At 31.9% G+C, this 17,170-nt stretch overlaps 2 protein-coding genes across 2 annotated transcripts; one reads left to right on the top strand and one right to left on the bottom strand.

Moving 5' to 3' along the window:
* The first annotated feature begins 3,349 nt into the window (after positions 1 to 3,349).
* On the top strand, positions 3,350 to 12,031 carry LOC129915887 (SPARC). Its single transcript, XM_055995586.1, has 7 exons — positions 3,350 to 3,519; positions 10,532 to 10,590; positions 10,653 to 10,775; positions 11,015 to 11,096; positions 11,152 to 11,414; positions 11,477 to 11,824; positions 11,880 to 12,031. Exons 2-7 carry the CDS (start codon positions 10,540 to 10,542, stop codon positions 11,937 to 11,939), a joined length of 927 nt encoding a protein of 308 aa, XP_055851561.1. The 5' UTR covers positions 3,350 to 3,519; positions 10,532 to 10,539; the 3' UTR covers positions 11,940 to 12,031.
* Positions 12,032 to 14,435: 2,404 nt separating this feature from the next.
* LOC129916738 (uncharacterized) lies at positions 14,436 to 15,373 on the bottom strand. The gene is made up of 2 exons (XM_055996844.1): positions 15,191 to 15,373; positions 14,436 to 15,129 (listed from the first exon to the last, which is right to left on the bottom strand). Exons 1-2 carry the CDS (start codon positions 15,266 to 15,268, stop codon positions 14,509 to 14,511), a joined length of 699 nt encoding a protein of 232 aa, XP_055852819.1. The 5' UTR covers positions 15,269 to 15,373; the 3' UTR covers positions 14,436 to 14,508.
* Positions 15,374 to 17,170: the final 1,797 nt, after the last annotated feature.

Here is a 17,170-nt window from a genome sequence, read left to right as displayed (position 1 = left end):
CCCGGCCGAACAGCTTAGATTTTGATGATCTTTTTTTTCAAACGTCGGTAATTAAAAATACTTTAAAGTCTATAGATTAAAAATTGCCGGTGTTGCCGTTTTGATTTTTTAAATTTAATTGAAGATTTTTGTGAACAAAAACAAATTTTTTTCAAAAATTTTTCTTAAATTTCATAAATTAATTGATGCCAAAAGATTGTCTAGGAAATTCAAGGAAAAAAAATATATGGGAGTGAGGGACAATCTTCCATCGTTCAAGCGATAGATGCAATTTTCTTATTAATTGACTTCAAATACAAAAAAAAAATATTTGAACACAACGGCAACACCTACAATATTCAAATATACATTTTTTAAAAGCTAGAAGCTTAGTCATATATGTAAAATTAAAATTAAGTTAATTGAATGAACGGCTTTTGAAAGAATGGTAATTGAACTCAGATTTTTGAAAAAAAAAAAATTATTGACAAGAAATGTCAATTTGTATTACGTTTTATGAAAAAAATTAAAAACTATTTCATTTTCGAAGAACTTTTTTTAATAAAAGTTTTGAAAAAAAATCTAACTTATTTTTTTTTTTAAAGTTCAACATCTAAACATAAAATTATTTTTTATTCATTTAATAACCCTTACTGTTGAAAGTTATATAGCAAAAATTTAAAGTTCCTATTTACCACAGTCTTTGAGAAAATTTCAGTTTTAATAAAAAAAAAACCATTCAAATTGAAGTAATTTTTCATTTTTTTTTTCAAAAGTGTTATATATTTTACCTTTTTTGCTTCGCAATTCAACTGATAATATTTATGGCCAAAATTTTTTTTTAAATAAATTCATATTTTATTAGAAAAAGTTTGGAAAAAAGTCATTTTAAATTTTTCTAATAACATTTTTTTTTTAATTCTGAGTTTGAGGAGCATTTTTTCAAAAAGTCTTGATTAAATTTAGTGGATTTAAATTTAAGAGATAAGAATGAGCTTCTGGCTTTTTAAAAATGTATTTTAAAATATTGTAGGTGTTGCCGTTGTTTTCAAAATATTTTTTTTGTGTTTGAGGTCAGGATGTTAGAAAATTGCATTTATCGCTTAAACGATGGAAGATTGTCCCTTACTGCCTTTTATATATTTTCCTTAAATCACCTAGCGAATCTTTTGCTATCATTTGTTTTATGAAATTTAAGCAAAAAAAATGGTTTTGTTAAAAAAAATTGAATTTAAATTTAAAAAAACAATACGGCAACACCGGCAATTTTTAATCTATAGACTTTAAAGTATGTTAATTACCTACGTTTGAAAAAAAAAATCGTCAAAATCAGAGCTGTTCGGCCGGGTTCCCTAATAATTTACTTTAGTTACTCTACTAATTGATGGGAGAGAATTCCAGAGTCTGACAGCACGAATGAAAAATAAACGGGATGAATTCAAGTAATTATATAGATGAGGGATTAGATTGTTGCTTCTGGTGGATCGATTGAATGAAAGCAGGGCTGCCAGAAATCATGATTTAGGATGATTTTCATGTTCTTTGAACTAAAATCATGTTTTAATGTTTTCGTGCCCAAAATCATGTTTTTTTTTTCAATCCAAGAGAAAAACCTTTATAATGCAACAATTTATAAATCAACAATCTTTTTCACTAGGAGAACTGTTTTTTAATAAGTTATTCAATACCTACATGAAGTATGTGTATGAAATTAACCTAACGGTCATATTATTCACTATTAAATGAGTACAAATAATAAACTGATTTATGTTTTCAAGTTTTATTCCTGCCATTTTTGTAATTTAAGTTATAACTACAATGGCAACCTTTTGAAAAAAAAGTGTGAAAATTACAAAAGCAAATAATTTATTTTTTCCTATAAAAGGCAATTTTTCCCAAAAAAAAACTAAATTTTTGAAGCCAATATCTATGATTTCTGCACCATAAAATGAGTTTGAAAATTTTCACTTTAAGACTTTTTGCAAAAAGTACCCTGTGTACCTTTGATACTTTATTAATATTTTCTAAAATGAACTCGAAATACTTTGTTTTATTCCCCCCTAGTCACGATGTGGATGTTCACTTTCTATCAGTTTTTGCTTTTTTTATAAATCATGTTTTTTCAACTGAAATCATGTTTTTTATCATGTTTTTTTAAATCTCGAAATGGCAGCACTGAATGAAAGTCTGTTATATAAATAAGATGGCATCCTAAGTTGAATAGGTTTATGTAAAAATAAGCAGTTTCTTGCATCGAGGTATTGCTGTAAAGTGCAACCTAAGAGTTTCTTAGCAAAGTCAGAAACATGGTCGTGTCTTCGAAGCCCATAAACATATCTAACAGCATCATTGAAAACGACTTGAAGGTCACTATAAACAACTTCAGCGTAACAAATTAATGGTATAATTCAGGAAACTACCAGTTTTCGTCGAGGGCCATATTGTCAATGATTTCTTTGCATTTCACCCCAAAATCCACATAAGAATTTCGATCTTCAAAATCTGTTCACCCGGAAGTTACAACAAAATTTGACTTTTCTACTGATTTCTTGGCGAAAAGTTGTCACCGTTAAAAAATAATCGGAAGAAATGCGAGGTAATCGGCAACTCTTTCTTAACTTAAATTTTGATGGCATTCAAAAAAACAGTTTTGAGAAAAATGTGAAGTCTTTTCGTGTGCAATTAGCAAAAACATTGACAAATTCTGGGCGAAGAAAAATATTTGGGTACAAATTTTTTTTAATTAAAAACAGAATTGGATTTTTTCCACTCTTAAAGTGCTCAATCAATTTTAAGAAATAAATCCATGTCCAAGGATACTGGTGAATTGGTTTTTTATTATTGCAGTTTTTCTTACATATAATTACGTTTAAATGAAGACGGACAAGCTTATTTTTTTTTTTTACAAGTAATGTATAATAAAACTGTTAAACGTATCTTTAGAATGCAAGATTAAATAAAAAAACACCCTTTACAGTGAACTAAAGATGATACATTCATCTTTAATCATGTGTAGCTTTTATAACGATAGAGGATACGAAGGAGGTGAAAAAATGCATCAGTTATAAAAAACATTACATCAACGGAAACCTGCTATATCAGTAGTTCTCTATAGCATCTGAGATCTGACCAGCCAGACCACCAGACCTGCTCGAGATCAGTTCTTGGTATTCCGTTTTTGTTGCTATTTTGATGACGTGCTCCTTCAACGTTAATGTACAAGTGGATATTTTGTTTTTATTTATTTTTTTTTTTTTTTAATTTCGATTAGAAATTCATGCTCTTCCTCCACTTCCACACTTCCAGCAACAAAACAATCATATACACATCACAGCGACAGCCAGCACCGGGAGCAGCACAGATCGCTTTGCTTGAACTGGATTTTAGTTCGTGTTGAGAAGCGAAGTCGTGTTGTTCAATAGTCGGGGGATTGGAGATTGTGAACAATTTTCATAAGAGGATATTGTTTTATTTTTAAATAACTTTGCACATCTGTGTGTCGGCTTGGTCCTAGTGGCGAAGAAAATAAAAAATATATAAGTAAGTGCAGATGAGTTTTCTGGAAAAATTTATTGTTTTTGGATTGAAATTATTCATTAATGTGTGCTGCAACTTCAAGCATTTTTAAAGAATCTTTTGGATTTTTTTGTTTAGTTTTTTTTTTTACTAAAACTAATATAAAGATCCAACGCTTAACGTATTAAAATAATGTATGACATGTGTTCCACAGTTAAGATAAGAATCGTATCATCATCATGACACTAGATGATCTCAGTTCAAAAAATGTCTTTGAGGAAACCATTTTTGTTTTATGAATCCATTTTCGTTCTGTTGGAATGGATGTAGTGTGGGGGTACTGTGATGATCCAAATATGAAAGGCACTTTCCTGACACCATCATCGCCGGATGCGGTTTGTTCTCAAGATACCCTGTTTTGTTACTTAAAATATTAAAGATCTTTGTTAGTGAGAGATGAGAGCACACAAGTGAGGTAATGCGTCCGATATGCACCTGAGAAAATAAGTTAGTGAAGATATAAAATTTTGTGTGTGGGTCAAAACGGCTCCTTGTGACACTGAACACAAATTTATATGTATGCACCAAGAGAAAGGAAAGCGTATATACACTTCGTCGAAATTCTATCCACAGCTTGGTTTAGCTTCTATTCCTATTGGCAGCTGCATGTAAACGCCAAATGCGGATACGGATAGCAATGCAAAAAAAAACACGCAGTGTTACTTACAGGGATATAGTGCTACGTTTAATTATTTTTAGTTGTGAATTAAACTTTTTTGAGAAGTAGTGTGGGTTATTTCTATTGTATTGGGCTTGTTTTCATGATGTGATGGTTCTCACAGAAAGACAAGAACTAGAATTTACAATCCAAAAACTACTTTTTTTTTAAATTTTATTCAAAATACCGTCCATATATCAGTTTTATAAAAGTTCATATTTTTCAAAAGCTGCTTTTATAATTTTTATGTATAAGAAAAACCGAAGGCACCTTCTTAAACACCTATATTTTGGTGAAAAGGTTTTTATGAAAGTTGTTTAATTCGGATTTTGACTGATTTAAAATCAATAAAAAACAATTTTTTTACCTAAAAAAATCTTTTTTTAAACATTAATCTTTCCAAAAACTTGTTAATAAATTACTACAAAATGGCAAACCAAACTATTTTATTTAAATTAATTTACCATTTACCAAAATATTGAATAATATACCTACCCGAAACGTTTAATTTGGGTAGTTGTACAAACAGCCTTCAATTTCAAGTTTTTAACTCACCGATTTCGGTACTTGGATTTTTTAACATATGTAGGTATAGGTATAAATAATGGGGGGAAGCTTGTAGAAATATCATGGGGATTGGTCTTCGAGCAGTTAATTTCAAATTTCAGTCCACTAATTTTGTTTAAAAATGTTATTTTTTTTTTCTAAAAAAAAAACTAGTGTTTTTTTTATAATTAGTCCTATCGTGAATTTTATGTGAAAGAGATTCCAATGAGAAAACATGAATTTCACTTTTCCCCTATTATGAGCATCATCTTTAGGGCAAGAACGTTCATGAACTTATGGAAGAAAAGTTAATTAATATTCCCAATGCTTCGCGGACTCGCGATCTGGAGGGTGACGGACTTGAAATTCGGATTCAGCGAGTCCAAATACATTTCGGAAGGTTGTAGGTACGTCTGCTCCATATTAGGTACATGTCCCTTTTTTTGTGTGCCCGTGTTATTAACTCATTCAAGTCCTTATTAATAACTAACTAAAAAAATACGGTTCGCCAAATCCTCTAAATCCAGATCTTGATTAAAGTTTAACTCCGTGGCGTAAAAAATTTTTCACCCAACATACTCCAAAATATTTTAAACAAAAAATTTACTTTGACCTTCAAATTAAAACTCTCATAAGTTTTTTTTTTTTTTTCTTTACTGAAGGTTTTAAATCCGATAACAATATTTTACATAATAAAGAAGAAACGATCATTAGAATCGTTTCTCAATTAATAAAAAAGAAAATACACTTCTGTACTTTCTTCTATTTTTATAAAACGGCTACACAACTTAACTTGATTTCTGCCCCAAATTAATTGAAATTCGCTTGCAAAATTAACTTCAATAGAATCATTGGCCTTGGAAATAGAATTTTATTCGCGTTTGTTTTATCAATTAAATAGTGTGTGCATTTCATTGTAGATGTTAAAGTACATATATAACTACAATGTCAATGTGTAATTTATTTCACATCTGGCATCGGGATCTGAAATAATAAAAGATGATGGATCTTTGAAAATGGACTCTTTATAGTACTGCAAACTTATATTATACAAACTATTAGAAATTTTCTAGAGGTTGACGAAGTAAAAAAATATTTTTCATATGAATCATTGCAAATATTTATGCAAACCATTAACCTTCGAAAGAAATGCTATTAAAAGTTCAATAAGGAATATGATCTACTGCCTATTGGATTAAGGTAGATATACCTACTTTAATGCGCCTGCCGCCAAGTATTAAATTACCTGCCTTCGTTTTATGAGACATACTTTGGCACATTTTTACCTCAGTGTTTTGGTTTTTTGTTTTTTTTTTTTTTTTCATTCCAATTCATTTGAAAATAGTGCAAACTTGCTCGATTTATTAAGTAAATCATTGAACTCTTTTTGAAACCAAAAATAGCTCGTGAGTATTATAAACAATAATTTTATTAACAGGTACGAATATACAGAGAAAGTAAATGTCATTGATCTTTTTTTTCATTTAGTTGAAAATTATTGGGAGGATTGATTGCTTTCTTTAGAATTCTTTGATTTAAAACTTCAATTAATTCCGTTCTTTTTGCTTTTGAAAATTAAATTTCATAATTACTTTGAAGAATAGCTTTATACCATTTTTATAGATTTATGTTTATTTTTTTTTATTGCATTTTTGTTTTTGTTATACTTACATAAAAATTTTATATGAATATATTTAATATGAATATTTTTAATGGAGTTCTTCCAGACTGTAAAATTTTGAAAAAAAAAAAAATGTGGTCAATGAAATTTATCTTGGTATAAAACGATAAGCAATGCAATATGTGACAAAATATTTAACCCAAAAGATAGCATAAAACTATTCATTAAGTCCAAAAAATAATTTTTTAAATTGTCTTTAAGTTTGTTCATTACACCGCTTTACAAGGGTTTTGTTGCCGAAACAAAAATATACTTTTCTGGAGGTTTTCGATGTGCTGAACTCAAATCTGAAGTCAGAAAAAACTAATCAGCTCCCGTTTTTGAAATATTACCGTTGGAAAATGCAAAAAAATCTTTTTTTTTAGTACTTCGGACCTTATTTTTGTATATAAGGAAAATTGTTTGAGCATATTTCTAATAGAACTGTTTTCCATCTTTCAATACGTGTTTAAATCTTTTCAATATCTTTTTTATTGCCCGAGAGATCTTAAAATGAAGTAAAGTGGGTTTGGCTTCATATATCATAAAGGATATAAACGATGTTATAAAATTGCTATGGTAGATATAATTTTCCAAACAAATGAGGATATCTCGGGCAGTAAAAAATATATCGGTAAGATTTAAACACGTCTTGAAAGGTGGAAAATAGTTCTTATAAAAACCGTTACTAAATATGCTCAAACAATTTTCCTTATATAAAAGAATAAGGTCCGAAGTACTGCACATTCTAACGGGAGCTGATTATTTTTTTTGACTTCGGATTCGAGTTTTTTTAATTTAGTTTATATCAAAAGAATCTATAGAAAATCAATTTTTTTTAAATTAAAAACTGAAGCATTTTTAAAAGAAAATGTATTAATTTTTGTAGAAAGATTTTTTTGGTAAAATTGTGTTTTTAAGGAGTCCTTAGTCATTATCCGAAAAATTTATTGGAAAGTATGTAGGTACTGTGAATGCATTTATTATACATTTATGTATATTTTTAGAGTTAAGCACTCGAACGCTTAATTTCAAATTAAGTTTCAACATTTATTTTTTCCAATTTTTTTTTTGCGTTTCATACGAGATGATATCAACGATGGCATAATAATCTATTTTTGTAATTTTTTTGTTTCAAGCAAATCAAATCATCTGAAAACATAAACTTTGCGATTAAATATCAATTGAGACTGAGTTTCAAGAAAATAAAACACATCCAAACCAAGTGAGACTAAAAAAATGTCATACATACATAAATACTATTTCATATCTCTTCAGCAATTAAAATAAAAATAAAATAAAGCTAAGAGATTGCAGTCACAGACCTTTGTGACTTTTGTGTTGGACCATATCAGAATACAAAGCTTCCGTTTTGTAAAACCGCACATCGTAGTTTTTTTTTGTTTTAATCGTTTGTTCTACATTTGCGAAAATATCGCGTGGCAAAAATTAGTGGAATATCTCTTCAACTACTTTTGTTACGAGTATGTCTTTTTAACTAGATAATGTAAAGTATGTATGTATACTATGTACATAGGTAGCCCTTTTGACTATTCGTTGCACTTAAAATTTTCAGATGCTGTAATCTGAAACCTGCATAGAAGTCTATGTTTAGTCAGGGCTGGATTCATTTACACATGTAACTCTTAAAACATTTGAGGTCATAAGTTTAATTAAAAACTTAGGTCCACAACAGGATTTTACTTAGAGAAGGATTCCAATTACCATCAAAGTAAAGAATCAATCTTTTAGTACAGCAAAAGCGCCCTTTCTCACCCAATATGACTTAAAACATGCCGTAGCATGTGCTATATCAAAGACTAATCATCAATAGGCCCCTTGCACCTTAAAGTTAGCTTATAGCCGGTCCGACACCGTACAAATGCACGTAGATATATGCTGGAGTACAAATTGATGTTGTCACTTTTCGTAGGTGGTTTGCATAGCACCACACAATGCATCCGATGCTATTTAACTTTTGCATGGTGTTTAATCTTTAAAGCCAATTGAAATAAATTTGCCACGGTGATACAATTGAAATGCTGTGATAACAATAACGTGTCTCAGTTCTAAATAAAAAGAAACCTATGTACGTATACATGTTCTGGCTGGGAATTGTTTTTGTAAACTAATCATAGAAGAAGTTAGCATGTGGCAATTGTACAATAGATTTAGTGTTTGATTACTAAGTAAGAGGTGTGGGTTCTAGGGAACTTTTTTATCATATTTTGTCTGCTAGCTTCTTCAGGTATTAAAGTTTCAAAACAGTTCATAATATTAAACATACCGATATGTCAACTTGGTTGGTTCATTGTTATGTATTATGTTCTTAGGTTAGGGTGTGTCTTTAGAATCAAATTTTTCGAAAATTATAATAATAAAAAAAAAAAATTATGAAAAAGTTGTTTAAGGTCACTATGGCGTATGCGCACTTTTTTTTAAAGGTTAATAGAAATTGTTGTGTTCTTGAGGAAATTAATCGAACGAGTTGACCTTTGTTGATTATTCTCTGACCCTTTAAATTGTTTAATTGGCCTTGTAAGGTTTTACAGATGGAATAGAGCACTCCAAGGCCCAGTTAAGAATTTCTAAACAAAATTTAATCTAAGGAGCGATGTCTATACTATTGGTCTTAGATCTAGGCTTTTATTTTAAACTTTCTCGCTTTTGGTTCAATGGTTGCAGTTTTTATTTCACAGGAGCTGAGAATTAGTTTTGTATAACGTAGTTTTTGGTCGGTTCATGTGGCATTTAATATTGAAGCATGATTGCGATGATTTTTCGATCCTACTATTTTCACCAAAAACTCAACTGAAGAAAATTTGATGTAATTGTAAATGAGAAATCTTTTCATTCTTAGACGATACACTTAATTTTTTTTTAAGAACAAAGTTCTTATGAAGTGAAATGGAATTCATTTTGATTTTAATAGAGTTAAAACGGATTGTATTTACTTTTATTAGAAATCTTATTTTTTTAAAAAGATGGCATTTAAAAACATTCTTAGTGCATTTATTTTTATCTGTGTATGGAAATAGACATGATTGAGACCTAATATTTTTTTATATTTGCTTTCACCCTCTTTAGATTTTTTGTATTGATTCTGACTTCAAGTCAGTTTGTTAGTTAAAGAAATATAGGGTGAGAACTCTCGTGACTCGTGAGGCACAAAAAAGCAAACATCGGATTATTTGAATCCACAGTTAAATTGTTAATTTTTTTGCTCTTTGAGAATATATTTTGAGGCACCTTAAAATTTCTAATGTGATTTCGATGGGAATCACCAATTCGTACTCAATCTTTCCAATCAAAACACGGTCTTGTTTATGTTTTCGAAATTAGAAATAAGCGTTGATAAAAAATTAATCCGAAAAGGCTGCCCAAAAGCTAAAAACAAGATCAAAACTGAATTTCTTATCTAAACTGATGTACGACCGGTTGGGAGTAAAATCTGGATATCTACATAGGAGTTATTCCCAAATGAGTAAGGTACAAACATTTTCAAAAAACGACATAGTCTGGATATGTGTAACTTATATATATTTTAAAAATGATCTTTGTTGTAAATTCAAAGTATTTCTTATTGGGACGAGAAGTATCTGACTTAACCCCAGTGAATTCGTCCCTTAATTACTTGAAGTATCTTCCACAGACCCAAAAAATCTTTAAACATTAAACATGCAAATTATATTTTATATATACTTACCGGCTTAGGCTTTACGCTCATAAGCCATAACCAAATACATTATATATCTCTTCAAATTATAATCTAATCTTGTCTCTCAATTATTAAATTATTAAATTTTGCCAAAATCAGTAAGCAGTCTTCATTTTTATAACACGAGCCAAATTTTTTTAAATCCGATTTCAAGATTTTGACATCGTGACCTCCATTTGAAAAAAAAAATATATGACTATTTTTCTACATAAAAAATACAAATGAAAAAGTGGAACACAGATTAGTTTCTATGGTCCACCATGTACATACTTACTACGCAACGATAAGACAGAGGTCATACATTTGCGACATTCCTTATCACAAAAAACATTTTCCGCTTTCAAAGAATTTAAGTTTTGATCATATTCTTATTTGATTTTCATTTTTATTCCAGGCACCATCATGAAGTGGAGCTTACTTATAGTTTTGGGTTTATTTGCCCTTACCGCACAGGTAAGATTAAGATTTCTATTTAAATATTCAAAAATACCTTTAATTCTAATTTGTAACTATAGGTAACATCTAAAGATGTTGAGGACGAGGTGCCATCATCATTGGAAGATGATTTGAATCGTTTGGTGGAAGAAATTGATGACAGTGATGAAGCACTTCTTCGGGAATTAGAAGAGAAGATGTTGGTAAGTAAATTAATTTATATAATTAATTAAGACCCTTATTCTGCTACCCGATTCGCGTGAAATTCTCAAATGAGTTCAAAATCAAATTGGAAAAAGAGGTTTCTCTTAAACATTTCAAGCCGCTTTGAACTCACAAGAGAGAAGATTTGGTAGATGGCCATTAGTCAAACCATATCAAATATACAGAATAGGAGTTGACTTTTTTATATTTGCTTAACTTAACATTATTTCTATTAAAGGCAAAGGATATTGACCGTGAAAACGAAATAGCTTCTAAACTTGCCGAAGAATCCAACAACGTTCTTATTCCAGTTCTTGAAAGTGAGTTCAATCGATAAAATAATTCAAATAAATTCTTATTGTTTCTGTCTCCTAGTTGATCCATGTGAAAAAATGCACTGCGGAGCCGGACGTGTTTGCCACAGCACCGGAGAGGAAGCCGAATGTATTTGCATTCAGGATTGCCCTGAAGAAATCGATACACGTCGTCATGTTTGCACAAACAAAAATGTTACCTGGCCATCTGATTGCTCAGTTTACCAAGAGCGTTGCTTCTGCGATACTAAGGACAAGCGTTGCACAGATCCTTCCAACAGCCATTTACATATTGACTACTATGGTGTTTGCCAAGACTTGCCTGTATGTTAATACTTATTTAACGATAATTTGTAATGATTCTAATAACGATTTCTGTTTTTTAGGGATGCTCTGAAGAAGAAAAGAAGGACTTCCCACGTCGCATGCGCGACTGGCTCTTCAACGTTATGCGTGACTTGGCTGAACGTGATGAATTGACCGAACATTACATGCAAATGCAAATGGAAGCTGAAACCAATATGACTCGTCGCTGGGCTAACGCTGCTGTCTGGAAATGGTGTGATTTGGATGGTAACACCGATCGTTCGGTATCTCGTCACGAATTGTTCCCTATCCGGGCGCCACTTGTTAGCTTAGAACATTGCATTGCTCCATTCTTGGAGTCATGCGATCAAAACGATGATCACAGAGTGACATTGGTTGAGTGGGGAACCTGCTTAGAATTGGAACCAGTAAGCAAATATTTCATTTCAATAATTTCCCAACTTAACATCTCTTTTTTTTTAGGATGAGCTCAATGAAAGATGTGATGACATCCAGAAAAATATTCCTCATCTTTTGGGTTAGAAGAAAAAAGAACAACACACACAACTTTAAGTTGTATTTTAAGTTATAAACATATATAACATGAAATGAAAATAAAAGAAATCTTCCTTTAATTTTTTAACAGCCAAAGCGAAATGCTAGCCATTTCTTTTTTTATAAAATAAGTTTGTAATTTTATAGCTTTAAAACAAAAATAAATTTAAAATAAAAATATCTAAAATCTTGTTTTATGTAAAAGCATGATATTTTCTGGTTCAAACAAATGATATAATCGAAAATTTTAGATTTTCCATTCAGGGGACGGGCGCGCGTATAGTAACCGTCTATTTCAGCTGAATTAATACAAAACATTATAGAGCGCTTTTGATTATCGATCGTAGTATAGAAACTCGGTAGAATTTTAGAGCTGGTAGTTAATCGGCCCTGGCGAGGTAATCCGTCGGAGCGGAAATTCTCCGATTTCATAAGAAATATGCTTCGAATTGTGTTTCCGACAGGTAAAAACTGTGCGATTCGGATAAAATCGGACAAAATCCGCTCTGACGGATTACCCCGCTAGGGCCGAATACAAATACAAAAAAAAAAAAATTTGAATCTTGAAACTGGTAGAGCTGGTAATTTATGCAAAGGAAATTTTTGAATTTAAGACGGGGCGTGTCAAACCGTCATTTTCACTGAATTAACGGCTCACTAGAACTGAATTATTACCGTGTTAAAATTTAAGATTTTCTTCTCAGAGCGTTTGTATCCAATTTTAATTTATGTATTTTTTTTTTAATTTATGTATGTTAAATTTCGGGGACTGAGCAGGACACAGACAATGAAGAATTTTAAAATAAAGTTTCTAAACAATTTACAACACCACAGGGGTTTACATATGGATGGCAAGAGGACAGAGGGAGGAGACTTGCCTTTCCATAAGACTAGCCTTGTGTCACGTTGTGTCGCATTGTTTCGCGTTGTGTCGCATTGTGTCGCGTTGTGTCGCTATGTGTCGCATTGTGTCGCGTTGTGTCGCATTGTGTCGCGTTGTGTCGCATTGTGTCGCGTTGTTCCCAAGTAACAATTTAGCTTTCATAAGGGTCAATGCAAGCTATTTGGCTTTCATAACAAGAAGGACAGGTCCTAGGCAAATCATTTTGGCGCATTTTACCGAAATTGCATAGGACTTTCCTTCACAGGTAATCCACAAGCTAATAGCTTGTGACAAACAGCTTAAAATGGCCTTACGGAGGTTTTCCTGCAGAGGGTTTATCTAATGCACAAACCGGATTACTTGCGTAGGATGTTATAATAAGGCCTTATAGAAGTTGTTGAAGGTGTTGAAGAAGATGTTGAATTTATGCATAAAAAAAAAAAAGAATTTATTGAATTTTATTTCATTTTTTTTATTTTCTTTAGATTTTTTCTGTTTTGCATATTCTACATATTATTTTATTTATTTTAATTTTTTCCTATTTTGTTTCGTTTCCTTTTATGGAAATTCCACTGCTTTTTCTGTTGTTCTGAAATGATGAGAATATTATTTTAATTGAAAAAGAACACATTTTTTTTTTCATCACATGGCCCGGCCAGGAATCGATCCCACGTACCTCTGCATACCAAGCCAGCACCTTTCCAGTAGACCATACTCGAATATTAAAGATGAGTGAAAAATTGGGAGCTAATTGAAAGCTCACATTGAAATGCAATGTTTTTTTCTAATGCGTTACAAACATTGCATATCTGCAGGATAAAAACTTTGCATACTTACAAGAACCTCTTGGAACAGGTCTTTTAGAGGCCTTCTGTCACTTGAAAAAACAATTCTTCTTTAGAACGGTTCAAACAGGTCTTATAAAGGTCTTCTTTAACAAGACTTCTTCTTAACACTTCTAGATAGCCTTAAAGAAACCTCCTTTCTTTCAAAAATGGATGACTTGCGTAAGTAAGCCATAAACTAAACGTAACGAATCGAAAAAAATGGACCTTATGTAAGTAAAATTGTTACTTGGGTTGTGTTGCGTTGTGTCGTTTTGTGTCGCTTTGTGTCGCGTTGTGTCGCATTGTGTCGCATTGTGTCGCATTGTGTCGCATTGTGTCGCATTGTGTCGCGTTGTGTCGCGTTGTGTCGCATTGTGTCGCATTGTGTCGCGTTGTGTCGCGTTGTGTCGCATTGTGTCGCGTTGTGTCGCATTGTGTCGCATTGTGTCGCGTTGTGTCGCATTGTGTCGCATTGTGTCGCGTTGTGTCGCATTGTGTCGCATTGTGTCGCATTGTGTCGCGTTGTGTCGCATTGTTTCGCGTTGTGTCGCATTGTGTCGCGTTGTGTCGCATTGTGTCGCATTGTGTCGCATTGTGTCGCGTTGTGTCGCATTGTGTCGCATTGTGTCGCGTAGTGTCGCGTTGTGTCGCGTTGTGTCGCGTTGTGTCGCGTTGTGTCGCGGGCTATAAAATGACGTAATTTTGCAAATAAGGTCATGTTCGAATTTCAAATTAAACAACAACGGTTGTAACGTTATAAGACCGCTTAAAACTCAATTTTGTTGCAAATAGGTTTTTATTATACTACAAACTTTTTGAGGTACTGAATGACTGGAAAATATTTTCATCATGATAAATACTTTTGTATACGTATACCGGACCCGTAAATGTTGTTTTCTGTCTTCTTTTCGATTTCATCCGGTGAACCGGTAAAACTAATAAATTTGTTGTTTGCATAGCAACAATCAAAATTTGTTAAATTCAAGGGTTGGACAAAATTGGATTTGACTTCAGATATCAAACCGCTATGTGGAACATGTTTGACAGAGTTTTGATATTCCCTGTGGCGAAGTTCAAAAACATTGCTAAAATTTTTCTTCTTCTCGTATGTATTTGTCCAATTCCAAAAACTTATAGAATCATTCGAACTCATGCTCCCGATTTCTTCTCTCGAATATGGTCTATATGTCAAGTTATTCGTTGTAGCTGATGGATGCAATAATTTTTCGAAACCACGTTTAGATCGATCAATAAGCGCATTTCTATTTTGTCCACTAGTTTCGGTTGCTAAGTGCTTGACTGGTAAACACTTATCGGATACTTTTGATTTCCACTGGTAATCGCTTTGTGATATACTTGAAGTAGGGACTAACAACTTGGGATAATTGGAAAGATGAGTTTCTTCAAACGATTTTATAAAATGAACTTCTTTTGCAGATGGATTTCGAACTTTCGAAGACTTCAATATCTTGTGAAAAAATAAACTTTGATATAATTTTTCATTAAAACATAAAATAGGTAGATATCACCTTCCATGAAAACTGTTCCTGATTTTCTGTTAGACATCGCTCTTCATTACCTATTCTTGATGCACATTGGTGGATCATTATTTTATGATATAATTGGTGTTTTGTAAGCCAAATATCCCGGTTGGTTCATACTTTCGTATATAAATTTTAAATTAAACAAACCCAAGATACAAAATTGTATACAAAAGCTACCATGGCAATTTTAACTTCCTTAAAAACATTTAGTTTGTTGCTACGAATGAAAAAATATGTAGGTACATAATGTAATACCTTGTTTATGCATTCACATTTGACGATTTTGCCAGTACCGATTTTTCTTTGTTTTCGTAGTTATTTGGGAAGAAGCACAAGGTTTATAAATGGGACGAAAGTCTCGCGTGTTTACATCAAAATAGAAAAATCGTTGAATGTTAGTCATGGACATGGTAATAATATTGGCCTTCCCTTATCACGTAATTCATTCGTATCGGAAATTTGCTTCGAAAACTCAAGAAACTATCACAGAATCTATTCGTAATGGAAAATTTCATACAAATTGTCATTACGAACGGATTTTTTTTTGTTGGGATTCGTACAAAGTTTCTGATTCGAATGAAATTCTTGTTATATTCGTTCGAATTTGAAAACGGAAACGAAATTTGAATCCTTACGGGTTGAAAACGGTTGTTCTGGGGTCGAACTACGGCTTACGTTCGTTAACGTTTTGACTATTGTTCTCTCTATTTAATCAGAAGAAAATGATCGAGACATATAGCGTCAATACGTTAACGAACGTATGCCGTATTTCGACCCCTAATTTCCATCCGACTTATTTGTTGGAGAATATTGTTTTTCGGTAGCAAACTGCTACCCGGATTGAAAACGGCAAAGATTTGTCGCATTGTAGATCTGTTAGTTTTTCGAAACACCTATGAATCCGCAAAATGTATTCGAATCCGCAATTCGGAGCAGCTAAAATTTGAAAATGTTAGAAAATAGAATTCGAATGGAAATCAGAATAGCCATGATAGCTCATTAGCTGAGGAATGTCGTTTAATCTGAGCTTTTGACACAAAATGAAACGGTTTTGAACAGCCTCATGCCCTGTAACTGGAAACAACTTTAACCTTATCTAACCAATTTGAAGCAAACATTTCCCAAACTTAAACTTCTGAATCTGATAAACAAATCATTAATGCCCGTCGTACACCTAGCGTTCAACGCACTAAACGAGAATTTAACAAATTAATTATAAAAAAAAACGACGCCACTATACGTATACTTTTTAATTAATTCGTTTAGTAGCTATCTCCAACTGTCTAAAACTCTTTGTTTGAATATAATTGAAAGCACCATCAATTAGAATTTAAGGTTTTAAATTTGCGTTGAATGCGTTGCCCGCTACGACGGGCATAAGGGAAACAAACCTTGATAACAATAATTTTGTATGGAAAACTGAAATTTGAAAAATAACATGATATTATTCACCTCTATTACGTAAATCTTTTGTACTAAAACGGCTCGCTCTGAACGGTTAAATTGAGCCTTGAGTAAAACAATAATTATCGTGTCATATAGAAGAGCAGGTGGAATTGCGATCTGAGAAGTTTAATTTCTAATTCAACACCTATCGTTTTAGTACATAATTCTATTCACCGATTTACGATTTTCAGGTGGAAATTTTCATCTGAAAATTCAGGGTTGGAATCGGCTATGGTGATAGTTGATTGTCACCTTTTTGATTGTCACTTTTGACCATCACCTATTCTTTGCTCTGAGAAAAGTGATCACCAAAATCCTACAAGTGCTGACATTTTGATGGGTATTCGACTCACTCGCTGGAGACCGAGGTTCAATCCCTACCGGTGCCCAATTTTTTTTGTAATTCTTAATAAATATTTAAATATTCTATATTTTTTCTTCACAAGAAACCATATTTTACTTAACGAACTAAAATTTTCGTATTAGTTTAAAATATAATGTAGTTCGCCGTTGAGGAAT

Source organism: Episyrphus balteatus, chromosome 3, assembly GCF_945859705.1.
Source record: "Episyrphus balteatus chromosome 3, idEpiBalt1.1, whole genome shotgun sequence".
Lineage (NCBI taxonomy): Eukaryota > Metazoa > Arthropoda > Insecta > Diptera > Syrphidae > Episyrphus > Episyrphus balteatus.
The sequence above is the reverse complement of the archived record's forward strand: the minus strand, read 5'-3'. Positions and strand labels throughout refer to the sequence as shown.

What these genes read in the sequence shown, in the direction of transcription:
- LOC129915887 (XM_055995586.1), top strand. Translation starts at nt 10,540, where the DNA reads ATGAAGTGGAGCTTACTTATAGTTTTGGGTTTATTTGCCCTTACCGCA. An exon ending in TCTTATTCCAGTTCTTGAAA is followed by an intron (nt 11,097 to 11,151) that starts GTGAGTTCAATC and finishes TCTGTCTCCTAG; the next exon opens with TTGATCCATGTGAAAAAATG. An exon ending in GTGTTTGCCAAGACTTGCCT is followed by an intron (nt 11,415 to 11,476) that starts GTATGTTAATAC and finishes TCTGTTTTTTAG; the next exon opens with GGATGCTCTGAAGAAGAAAA.
- LOC129916738 (XM_055996844.1), bottom strand. Translation starts at nt 15,268, where the DNA reads ATGATCCACCAATGTGCATCAAGAATAGGTAATGAAGAGCGATGTCTA. An exon ending in AGGAACAGTTTTCATGGAAG is followed by an intron (nt 15,130 to 15,190) that starts GTGATATCTACC and finishes TTTTTTCACAAG; the next exon opens with ATATTGAAGTCTTCGAAAGT.